Source organism: Capsella rubella, unplaced genomic scaffold (assembly GCF_000375325.1).
Source record: "Capsella rubella cultivar Monte Gargano unplaced genomic scaffold, Caprub1_0 scaffold_3, whole genome shotgun sequence".
Classification (NCBI taxonomy): Eukaryota; Viridiplantae; Streptophyta; class Magnoliopsida; order Brassicales; family Brassicaceae; genus Capsella; species Capsella rubella.
Window position 1 is genome coordinate 147365 of NW_006238921.1, and position 11114 is coordinate 158478.

The following is an 11114-nucleotide window of genomic DNA, read 5'->3' on the forward strand; positions in this document are numbered from 1 at the left end:
TTATTTTTAATGTATTGGGGAAAATAAATGTCGGCGGCATACGAGAGAACGAGAGACAAAAATCACACCATACTCTTTGTAAATAAATTTATTATATATGGATCCAAAATTACACTGAAACTTCTCTTTTTTCTTCTTCTTACATGAAAAGATGAGGAGACACTCACACACTTATTAGTTCCATTCATTAAACATACTCTTACCCATTACAGAGTACGAAGGACAAAGAAAGTTCAAGGAATCCATGGTAACTTGTCGAAACCCGACAACAACAATTGCCTTAGGATTTTTATGTAGATCTTGGTCCATCGATCTCTCATTCACATTTCTTCAGAATTAAGGAACATTTTAATTATGTTTCCTCTTACATTTGTAACCTCAAATCCAAGACTTCCATCTCCATTTTTCGTTGTCAAGTCTACTGCGTTGAGCAGGAGAAGCATACCTTTTTCATCTTCTACCTCTTTTCCTTGGAGACCGAACCTATACAGATCCAATGGCTTCAAGCTCAAGTCAGCTACTGCTCCCGAGGATGTGGATGGAGGAGATTCGAAATCCGAAAGTTTGGTCAAAGGCTTGAAGCTAGGAGGCATGTTCGGGGTTTGGTACCTTCTCAATATCTACTACAACATCTTCAACAAACAGGTTCCTTCTTTGCTTCATTAAATCCATATATATATATATATACATACCGAGTGAGAATGACTCCGAACCTACTTTCGCTTCATCCCAGGTTCTTAGGGTTTATCCTTATCCAGCCACTGTAACAGCTTTTCAATTAGGGTGTGGAACCTTGATGATTGCAATACTGTGGCTCCTCAAACTCCATCCACGCCCCAAATTTGCTCCTTCTCAGGTAAAATCATTACCGATTCCTTAAAACAGGGGAGATACTCTGTTTTCGTAATTTTTGGTCAAATTATTATATTCAGTTCACGGCGATCGCACAACTAGCAGCTGCTCACACGTTAGGAAACTTGTTAACAAACGTGAGCTTGGGAAGAGTAAACGTCTCTTTCACACACACAATCAAAGCAATGGAGCCTTTCTTCACCGTCTTGTTCTCTGTTCTCTTGCTTGGTGAGGTACGCAAAACAGAGAGACACACGTCTTCAGACTTTATCTATACAAAAACAAAAATAAAGGGGTTTTGATTTGAAATTTTGATTGATGACACAGTGGCCAAGTTTGTGGATTGTTTGTTCGTTGTTACCAATTGTCGCTGGAGTCTCTTTAGCATCTTTTACAGAAGCTTCTTTCAATTGGTATGAACAACAACAAACAAACAAACAAACAAACAAAAAAGTAATCTTCTTGATGAACTTTCTATAGGATTTTAACTGATGTTTCTTTCTGATGAAGCAGGATTGGTTTCTGCAGTGCGATGGCGTCTAATGTAACCAACCAATCACGGAATGTTCTCAGTAAAAAGTTCATGGTCGGAAAGGTATAGAAAAAAGGATCCGAATAAGTTATCCTCTCGAGAAGAAGCCTACTATAGTAATCGACAAATATAGATGCTAATGTTTCTGTCGAAACAGGAAGCTTTGGACAACATCAACCTTTTCTCAGTAATAACCATTATATCCTTTGTCTTACTGGTCCCTGTAGCAATCATCATGGATGGGTTTAAGCTTACTCCTTCGCAGTTACAAATAGCTGTAAGTAAACTGATATAGTTAGGTCTCCAAAAGAAACAGACTAAAGAAGTGATGAGATATGTTTTTTTTTTGTTGTGGTTGGTTGCTTGACAGACAAGCCAGGGAGTGTCAGTGAAAGAGTTTTGCGTCATGTCTCTTCTTGCTGGTGTTTGCTTGCATAGCTACCAACAGGTTAGTCCCTATTAATTAACTGCGTATCAAGTTAGGTGTTTTGGTAAATCTAGTTAATGCTAATTTGGTTCCACAATAAATATCAGAGCATTAATTAAGTAGAGTGTGTCTGAAATTAACAATCGGGATATAGGTATCGTATATGATACTGGAGATGGTGTCGCCAGTAACACACTCGGTAGGGAACTGCGTGAAGCGTGTGGTGGTTATAACATCATCCATAATGTTCTTCCAAACTCCAGTTTCACCTCTTAATGCTATAGGTACACGACTAATATTTTGTGTTGAAGGGAGCGAGAGGGGTTTATTGTTTTGGTTTCTAAATAAACTCTGAAACAGGTACGGCGACTGCACTAGCTGGAGTTTATTTGTACAGCAGAGCCAAAAGAGTAAAAGTAAAACCAAATCCAAAAGGTTGTTGAAAATTTGTCTGTATAAAAAAAAAAAAAAAGAACTGTAGAAGGCTCTCTAATCAATCATTATATTCTGCCTGATGAGTTTGGTGTTATTATTTGTTGGTTCAATCATGTCGTCGTTTTATACACCATTACATGAGAGAATGTTTGTTAATTCCTTTCACAAATCATCAAAGAAAGAAAGAAAGATATCCCCCAATCCCACCATCCGGGGGGGTATTTTTGTATTTCCGTCTGAGGAATTAATGGGCTTGGGTTTAAAGTTATTAGAAGACTTTAGAAGGCCCAAAAGAGAAGGAGGCGGCTCGTTAAGGAAGGGACGCAGATATTTTTTTGGTTGAGATTGGTAAGTTGTATAAACCTAATGAAACGGGACGACTCACACACATACCTCCCTCTCTTTTTTTCTCTCTCTCTACGCTTCCTTCTTGTGGCGTAGATAGTTCTTTTTTAGAGAGAGAGAGAGAGATTAGCAAAGGAGGGAGAAAAAAAGGAATCTCAAATCTGTCGAGTTAGGAGGATTTGACCCGACACTAGTTAATAAATCTATAACCTGGTGGTGGTGGTTGTTCGATTTCCACATCCAGCATCCTCTTCTCCGCAACACTTGAACATCATCATCAGGTACCCGCGTTTCTCATCTCCTTTTGCATTTACTTTCTCTCTGATTCCCTTTATTTTGTCATCCGAGTTTTCTCTCTCCGTTTGCTCTTTGTTTTTTCTTGTATTCTGATCGATCGAATCCTCTGGATTTTATACTTTTACGTTTTAGGGTTTCTCTTTCTAATCCAGATCTGTGCTCGATCGTTTTTTGGATGCCTTTATTATTTTTTAATTGATTGTTTAATTAACTTGAATTTGTAGATTGAATACTCTTTGTTGGTGTTGCTATGGCTGCTACCGCTGCTGCTCCTTCTGCCGTCCGTTATGCACCTGAGGACCATTCTCTCCCCAAACCATGGAAAGGCCTTGTCGATGATCGAACCGGCTACTTGTACTTTTGGAATCCTGAGACCAACGTTACTCAGTACGAGAGACCTGCTGCTGCTGTCTCTGTCACCTCTTCCGTTCAGGCTCAACCTCCTTCATCCCTACCTAATGTTGGCGGCTATGCTCCTCGCAAGGATGATGATAAGTATGCCAGAGGCACCGAACCTTCCCTTAAGAACGACTCTGCCTCCAGGTTTAGTGAGGTACTCACCAGTTTTTCTCTCCTCTTTGTACCTTTGCTTTTCTTTAACAACTATTATACCCTTTCTCTTGCATTATTTGCTACTGATTGCTAAACGAAATGTTATTTGTTTGCTCAAAATCTATTAAAGGGTGGCAGGAATGGACCTCCTTATTCCAATGGTGCTGCTAACGGAGTTGCATATGGTGCAACATCTGCCAGAGGTCCTCCTCCTTCATCAGCTCCCAGAAGTGAAGTGTCCCCTGAGGCCTACTCTCGCCGTCATGAAATTACTGTCAGTGTAAGTATCTAAAAGCTTCCTTGAACAACCGTCGTTTGTATTTCTTGTTGTTGGTAGACCCTTGTGCTGGTGTTCCCTACCAAGTTGCCTCAACAGTTTAGTTGTTCAATTTTTTTTTAAAAAATTATGTGTTCCTCTTGAGCAGTCATCACTTAAGACAGCCTATTTGGCTTTGACATGTTTCATTTCTATAAACCTTTTTTATTTCCTCTAGTAACTGATATCTCTTTTCCCTTTTTTTTCAGGGGGGGCAAGTTCCACCGCCTATAATGTCCTTTGAAGCTACTGGTTTTCCTCCTGAGCTTCTGCGGGAGGTATGAATTTATATTGTCATAGTAAATTGTAAAGACTTAGGAACCCTCAAACCTTTCTTTCCTTTATAACTGTTCTACCAATGAGCCAAATCTGTATTGAGTTTTATGCTGGGGTTTGATTTTTGAACCTAGCTTGGTTTCCCTAATAGTATACTAATTTTTTCGCCAAGCTAAATCGACTTAGGTTTAACATTTAGAGACAAAGTTTTATGCCATATGCACCCTTTTTTCTTTTTCTTTTTCCCAGGTGCGATGTTTGCTCCTGGGAGGAGCTAATGTCGTACACTGTGCCACTTCTTTGAGGTCCTTGCAAATTATTTGGAGTGTCCTATATGGTGGACCAAATTTTTTGGAAAGGGCTTCCCAAATCATTCCAGCTCGTGGCAGGGCCTGTTAATGGTGTGATGATTCATTTCACCACCGGGTCCAGACAGAAGAAGAGGCGTCCTCCTGCTGCAGGTTTCATCAGTAATCTTTTGCCGCCTGCAAATGGGGGATGGTGCTTCTTCTGACATGAGCTACCACTCCCTAAGCCCAAAAGAACCTTGGTGTTCCACTTCTCATTGGAAAGCCTGGTTTTCTGCTTTCTTAGGTACTCAGTGCAGGTTTCTCTGCTCCAACTCCAATTCAAGCTCAGTCATGGCCAATTGCTATTCAAGGTAGGGACATAGTAGCCATTGCTAAAACTGGCTCGGGAAAAACTTTGGGTTACTTGATTCCTGGATTTATGCATCTTCAACGCATCCGAAATGATTCGCGAATGGGCCCAACAATTTTGGTATTGTCTCCAACGAGGGAGCTGGCCACTCAAATCCAAGAAGAAGCTGTTAAGTTTGGAAGGTCATCAAGAATTTCGTGTACTGTAAGTAGAAGTTTCTGAACTTGTAAACCTTTGACATGCTACTTTCATAGTTTCTGTCTAATGGATACTAAATGCCTGGTCTTGTTACCTCTATTTCAGTGTTTGTATGGTGGTGCACCTAAAGGCCCTCAGCTGAGGGATTTAGAAAGAGGAGCAGATATTGTGGTTGCAACTCCTGGGAGATTGAATGATATCCTTGAAATGAGGAGAATTAGTCTGCGTCAAATTTCTTACCTTGTGTTAGATGAGGCAGATAGAATGTTGGACATGGGTTTTGAACCACAGATAAGGAAGATTGTGAAAGAAATTCCCACTAAGCGTCAAACCCTTATGTACACAGCTACATGGCCTAAGGGAGTTAGGAAAATTGCAGCCGACTTACTTGTTAACCCTGCTCAAGTCAACATTGGCAATGTTGATGAGCTTGTGGCTAACAAGTCAATCACACAGGTTTGGCCTGACCTGAATTTATTGATTCTGCTGACGTTTCATGAAATTCAATCTGATTGTTGTGCTTTTTTGGACAGCACATTGAAGTGGTAGCACCAATGGAGAAACAGAGGAGGTTAGAGCAGATCTTGCGGTCTCAGGAACCAGGTTCGAAGGTGATAATATTCTGCTCAACCAAAAGGATGTGTGATCAACTAACACGCAATCTAACCCGCCAATTTGGAGCTGCTGCTATTCATGGAGACAAGTCCCAGCCTGAGAGAGACAATGTTCTTAATCAGTTCCGCAGTGGCAGGACTCCGGTTCTAGTTGCAACCGATGTTGCTGCTCGTGGACTGGACGTAAAGGACATCAGGTATTAATTTAATCCATATCGCAAACTTCAAAAACAGATCATGAAATTGTTACTTGATATGATTATATTAGCTAACACAATCTGATATCACAGGGCGGTCGTAAACTATGATTTCCCCAATGGAGTGGAAGACTATGTTCATAGAATTGGAAGAACAGGAAGAGCCGGAGCGACTGGTCATGCATTCACATTCTTTGGTGATCAAGATTCAAAACATGCTTCGGATCTGATCAAAATCTTGGAAGGAGCAAACCAGCAAGTTCCTCAACAGATCCGTGAAATGGCTACACGTGGTGGTGGTGGAATGAACAAATACAGTCGCTGGGGTCCCCCATCCGGAGGCCGTGGTCGTGGTGGCGACTCTGGTTATGGTGCCAGAGGTGGCGATTCTGGTTATGGGGGCAGAGGTGGCTTTGCTCCGCGTGACAGGTAAATTAACATAATGACGTCTTCTTTTAAAATATACTATTATGTTGTATTTTTATAGAAATTATGGTTGTGACTTGAGAGATGTTGTATAACTTTTGGATGAGAAACAGAAGCAGTAGCGGATGGGGAAGAGAGCGTGAAAGGAGCCGTAGCCCTGAGAGATTCAACAGAGCTCCACCACCGTCTTCCTCTGGATCTCCTCCTCGCAGCTTCCACGAGGCCATGATGAAACACAGATAAAGAAGGGAGAAACAAGCCTGATAAAGACCAAGTGACAGAAGAATGTGTTGTTATTGGATGGAAATATATCCCTTACTACCTCCGACATTATATATTTTTTTTTGGCCGGTGAAGAATTTGAAAAAAAAACAAGATCAAGAAGACACCTCCCATTGGAAAACTTACGTTCACAATCAACATTTGATATCTTATAGTTTGTATTTCAAATATTTTTAATCATGCAATTCAGAGACTGGTAAAGACTGTTTTTTATTCGATAGGAGTAACTTTTACGTGTTGTGGGATTATGTAGCATCTTTAATTATTAAATTAGAGTGGTGTTTGTGATCTCGGTTACGTAAGGTTCAATCTGGTATAACAAGTGCAGTTTGCTTTAACTGGAAACTTGCATGACATCTGGCCTGCGGAATTTACAGGTACTCTTGTAAATTTACAGAGGTACTAAAAAAGTCCCGACTTCAAATTCCTGAAACCATTCTCAACCGAACCCACTTTTCTTGTTTTTCATCATGCATTTTTATCACCGATGATCACCGATGTTAATGTGAATACTAAGACTATTTGATAATCTAATTAGTTTTTTATTTTCAAAAAAAAAAAAAAGAAAGAAATAAAAAGTTTGGGAAAAGAAGTTTGGTGAGTCTAAGGAGGAAAGAGTGTGTCTTGTGTACTTTGATGATAATATAATTGATGACAGCCTTATTAGTCTACAAACAGAGTCTTGTTTTTTGTGGTTACAAATTAATTTTCCTTTTACAACTAAACGAATCATGAACTCCTCAAATCTTAAAAATCAAAGCTCACTTGCTAGTTGTACATGTTCACACACATGGTTTATTTTCCACTAGTATCAAATCTATCTTAATTATCTCATTGGTCTTTACGAGATAAACCCTTGTATCCTTCAAATTAATTAATTATCAACCGAGCACAACCAACTAATATTGTAAAAATTATTTCATATATGGAATGATAGACAGTTCAAAGGTTTATTTTCGAATCCTAATTTTTTTAACGACTATTTTAAGTACAGCCTTATTTTTCTATGTATATTTTGGAGAAACCCGGCAAAGTCTTTTAATTTGGTTTATAATATCAATAGTTACTACTGTCTTACAGGTTACAGTAATTAATTTAACTGAATTGTAAGCTGACACATCATTAAAAATTTCAGCCACAAAACATCACTTACTAAATTTGGCATATGAATTACACCGAACCTTCTCAATTAATTTCCCAGAAGCTAACGCTATTTTTACAACTTTCATTTTATTTTCCCTCTCTAATATTTTAGATTCTTCAATTTAAAATGCTAAATCAAAATCATACACACAAACAAAAAAAATATGTGACCAAAACACAGTTGTATTTTAGATGTGGTAAAATAAAATATAGCAAGGATGAAACAAAAATGCCAATTTGTGTTTCAAACGAAAAGAAATTCATTTATCTTGTTAACTAAATAAAATATTGGCTCAGAAAAGTGATAGAGGGTTAGGAAGAAGTCGTTATTTTACATAAACGATATGTGTAATGTTTCTGTCAAGCTTTGCTTTAATTCAATATTTTGTACTTTCTTTCTTCTCACTGTTTATAATTTGTGTGGACGTGAAGTTCTCATTTGATTATTAATTTGTTATATAAGAGTTATATCATCAAGTACTTTTGTAATCAAATATTTACATATTTCATTGATTTTTTTTTTTGTAATATAAGTTTCACTTGAAAAACTCTGCTTTCTATTTCCAATCAATAGGAGTATAGCCACAACCCTATAAAAACAAAACAGTTGTTGCTCATCTTCCCGCCTCGGGTATCTCTCTCGATCTTGATCATAGCGCATTGAAAGAAAAAAAAGAATCGATGGAGACAATGAAGAAGAAAGGGAGAGGCAAAGCGACGATAACATCGCAGAAAGAAGAAGAAGGAACAGTGAGGAAAGGGCCATGGACTATGGAAGAAGACTTCATCCTCTTTAATTACATTCTTAATCACGGTGAAGGTCTTTGGAACTCTGTCGCCAAAGCCTCTGGTATATATATGGATTTGCACTCTCACGTATTATGTATGTTTTTTTTAATGATATGTTATATATGCAATGAATATATTTACCTGTTTACATGTATTAATTAAGGTCTAAAACGTACGGGAAAAAGCTGTCGGCTCCGGTGGCTGAACTATCTCCGACCAGATGTGCGGCGAGGGAACATAACCGCAGAAGAACAACTTTTGATCATTCAGCTTCATGCTAAGCTTGGAAACAGGTCTTACATATATAGTTTCATCATGACTACATGCGTGCGTACGTAATACGAAGTAGAAAAACTAAATTGTGGTCTGGTTGTATATATAGGTGGTCCAAGATTGCGAAGCATCTCCCGGGAAGAACGGACAACGAGATAAAGAACTTTTGGAGGACAAAGATTCAGAGACACATGAAAGTACCGCCGAAGAATATGATGCATCAACATTGTTCGGGAAACTCACAGAGCTCAGGGATGACGACGACTGACCAAGGCAGCTCCGGCAAAGCCATCGACATGGCTGAGAGCTTCTCTCCGGCGACGACAACGTTTAATGTGGTAGAACAATCAAACGAGAATTACTGGAACGTTGAAGATCTGTGGCCCGTCCACTTGCTCAATGGTGACCACCATGTGATTTAAGATAGTCCTACGTTTCTTTATTTATATCCCCGAGCTGATCTCTTTTCTTTTTTCTTTTTTTTTTTGGTATGGTACGTTCTTTGGTGTTGTTGCAATTAATATACATATTATACATATGAAAGTCGTTACCTCTGTTCGTTAAAGAAAATATGTGTACTAGTCTTTCTTTTGTTTTCAAATTCGAGCTGTTTTTTATGTTGAGATTTGTTTTTTCTTTCTTCAATCTGTACTGTGTATATGAAAGATAAATATATAGAAATGAAATATATAGTAGTAGTTGTTTCAGTTTGAAAGCCAATTCCAAAAAGTAGCAGGCTGCACACATACAGACATACACAGATCACATGTATATAGGGATAGGGGTATGAATTTTGTATTTTTGTACACACAAAAGCACTCTCTGCAATAAATCAAAGAAAGGACGTTGTTGTTTTCTTAGTCATCAGCTGGATCACTGGGAGTTTCATCGGCGTTGCGTTTGATCGTCATAACTGGACACTGGGCATGTTTCACACAGAACGCGCTCACAGTCCCCACAAAGACCCTGCAATGCCAAGAGAGTGAGAAAAGACCAGACCCATATTATTATCACAAAACAAAACTATTAGTCTAGTATGCCTAGGTCAATGCTAGTATAAAACTTAGAATGATAATTCCCTTGTTGGGCTCTGTTCCTGTCTCGTCTAACACTACTAATCTATTCAAACTTCAAATTTCTGTCAAAAGTGAAAATCCTATCAAGCTGCAATCCTTTACACTACATCAGTTAAAAGTCTGATTGGTGTTTTCACCATTGCAGTTTAATAACTAACTAGTTGAGATATATACATACTGGTTTGAAGCAATAAATCAAGTAGGGGTTGTGAGTAATGTTTACGCACTTTTGAAAGCGGCCAAGACCACGGCTTCCGACAACCAGAAAATCTGGTCGGACTCGGCTCACTTCTTGGCAAATTACATCCTTGGGATCACCAATCTTAATCCAGGCCTCGCAAGCAACCTACAAGTTTTGCATTGATGAAGAACATCACAAGATGAAAGTAGTTATCAGTTAGAGGAGGATATAAGTGGATGAGATGAGGAGGAGGCTAAAAAAAAGAGAGAGTTAATACCCCAATCTCATGACATTTTTTAACGAAAAACTCGAGAAGGTGAAGACCTTTAGCCTTGTTAGTTTCTCTCATGTTTCGGAAATCATCAGGGGAAGCATAAATGCTGTCAACTTCATCAAAACCTGGTTTCCAATTCAGAAACAGAACAAGCTTTTAAGTAAACACCTTAAGAATCGTATAAGCAAAACCACTTACATCTCCCCCACTCAAGGGGGGTGAGAAACAGAACAAAACAAGAATCTTTAATTTTCTCCACTAACATATCTCTCAACAATCAAGGAAGGCATCAGATTGATATGTGTATATATTCTCATCACACAAACAAGAATTCTCAAGATTATGGTAATTAACCATTAAATGTAAGATCAAAGCAAAAACGAAAGCCGAGAAAGAGATGATCTCACGGACCGACACTTGTGATACAAATGGGAATCACGTCACGCATTCTATGGAGTTAATTCGAACTAAGTAAGATGATCATTTTTTTTTTTTGATAAGCAAACAAAAAAAAACTCTAGGGAAACTCAAACCGACATGATCATCCATCCCACAACCCAATCTACGATCATAATTAACGTCACACAGAGATCTTATAAGCAGGAAGGTGATAAAATAAAATAAAATAAAAAGAAGGGGGGGGGGGGGGGAGAGAAGAGAAGAACCGTCTTCGTCGACGACTTGGACATGGAGCAAGAGAATCTTGAAGTCACAAGTGTTGGACCTGACGATCTTCTCCAGAGTCCACTCGAAAGCTCTTTTGCTGCTGATCGAAGGGTGAGGGTAGTCTTTTATCGTCGAACCGTTCACCGCCACCATCACTTTTGTCGCCTCGCTCCCCATTTTCTCTCTCTCTGTGTTTTGGGAATTTGGGGGATTCTCGACTTTGGTCAGAGAGCAGATGATCGGGAAACACAACACCTATTCTATTGCGCGCACTACGTTTACATGCGTACTTTAGCTTAGCAG

The 11114-nt window shown here is 38.9% G+C and overlaps 4 protein-coding genes across 4 annotated transcripts; 3 read left to right on the forward strand and 1 right to left on the reverse strand.

Annotated features, from left to right (window-relative positions):
- Positions 1-108: 108 nt before the first annotated feature.
- Positions 109-2475, forward strand: LOC17893693 (phosphoenolpyruvate/phosphate translocator 2, chloroplastic). Its single transcript, XM_006297844.2, has 9 exons — positions 109-645; positions 734-856; positions 933-1085; positions 1180-1265; positions 1366-1447; positions 1542-1661; positions 1755-1832; positions 1966-2095; positions 2172-2475. The coding sequence occupies exons 1-9, from the start codon at positions 355-357 to the stop codon at positions 2252-2254; spliced, it is 1146 nt and encodes a 381-aa protein (XP_006297906.1). The 5' UTR covers positions 109-354; the 3' UTR covers positions 2255-2475.
- A 154-nt stretch (positions 2476-2629) lies between these two features.
- On the forward strand, positions 2630-6697 carry LOC17890746 (DEAD-box ATP-dependent RNA helicase 14). Its single transcript, XM_023786460.1, has 9 exons — positions 2630-2872; positions 3113-3441; positions 3571-3720; positions 3966-4034; positions 4627-4896; positions 4996-5346; positions 5424-5701; positions 5795-6130; positions 6241-6697. The coding sequence occupies exons 2-9, from the start codon at positions 3139-3141 to the stop codon at positions 6368-6370; spliced, it is 1887 nt and encodes a 628-aa protein (XP_023642228.1). The 5' UTR covers positions 2630-2872; positions 3113-3138; the 3' UTR covers positions 6371-6697.
- Positions 6698-8063: 1366 nt separating this feature from the next.
- Positions 8064-9244, forward strand: LOC17893408 (transcription factor MYB57). Its single transcript, XM_006299958.2, has 3 exons — positions 8064-8402; positions 8505-8634; positions 8724-9244. Exons 1-3 carry the CDS (start codon positions 8234-8236, stop codon positions 9034-9036), a joined length of 612 nt encoding a protein of 203 aa, XP_006300020.1. The 5' UTR covers positions 8064-8233; the 3' UTR covers positions 9037-9244.
- A 43-nt stretch (positions 9245-9287) lies between these two features.
- LOC17891944 (universal stress protein A-like protein) lies at positions 9288-11050 on the reverse strand. Its single transcript, XM_006298615.2, has 4 exons — positions 10811-11050; positions 10149-10270; positions 9918-10036; positions 9288-9580 (listed from the first exon to the last, which is right to left on the reverse strand). Exons 1-4 carry the CDS (start codon positions 10986-10988, stop codon positions 9472-9474), a joined length of 528 nt encoding a protein of 175 aa, XP_006298677.1. The 5' UTR covers positions 10989-11050; the 3' UTR covers positions 9288-9471.
- Between the last annotated feature and the right edge of the window lie 64 nt (positions 11051-11114).

Coding starts and splice junctions, on each gene's coding strand:
- LOC17890746 (XM_023786460.1), top strand. CDS start 3,139: ATGGCTGCTACCGCTGCTGCTCCTTCTGCCGTCCGTTATGCACCTGAG. Junction 5,347..5,423: donor CTAACAAGTCAATCACACAG/GTTTGGCCTGAC, acceptor TTTTTTGGACAG/CACATTGAAGTGGTAGCACC. Junction 5,702..5,794: donor CTGGACGTAAAGGACATCAG/GTATTAATTTAA, acceptor CTGATATCACAG/GGCGGTCGTAAACTATGATT.
- LOC17893408 (XM_006299958.2), top strand. CDS start 8,234: ATGGAGACAATGAAGAAGAAAGGGAGAGGCAAAGCGACGATAACATCG. Junction 8,403..8,504: donor CTCTGTCGCCAAAGCCTCTG/GTATATATATGG, acceptor GTATTAATTAAG/GTCTAAAACGTACGGGAAAA. Junction 8,635..8,723: donor CATGCTAAGCTTGGAAACAG/GTCTTACATATA, acceptor TTGTATATATAG/GTGGTCCAAGATTGCGAAGC.
- LOC17893693 (XM_006297844.2), top strand. CDS start 355: ATGTTTCCTCTTACATTTGTAACCTCAAATCCAAGACTTCCATCTCCA. Junction 1,662..1,754: donor CTTCGCAGTTACAAATAGCT/GTAAGTAAACTG, acceptor GTTGCTTGACAG/ACAAGCCAGGGAGTGTCAGT. Junction 1,833..1,965: donor GCTTGCATAGCTACCAACAG/GTTAGTCCCTAT, acceptor ATCGGGATATAG/GTATCGTATATGATACTGGA.
- LOC17891944 (XM_006298615.2), bottom strand. CDS start 10,988: ATGGGGAGCGAGGCGACAAAAGTGATGGTGGCGGTGAACGGTTCGACG. Junction 10,271..10,810: donor CCAAGTCGTCGACGAAGACG/GTTCTTCTCTTC, acceptor ATTGGAAACCAG/GTTTTGATGAAGTTGACAGC. Junction 10,037..10,148: donor AAAAATGTCATGAGATTGGG/GTATTAACTCTC, acceptor CAAAACTTGTAG/GTTGCTTGCGAGGCCTGGAT.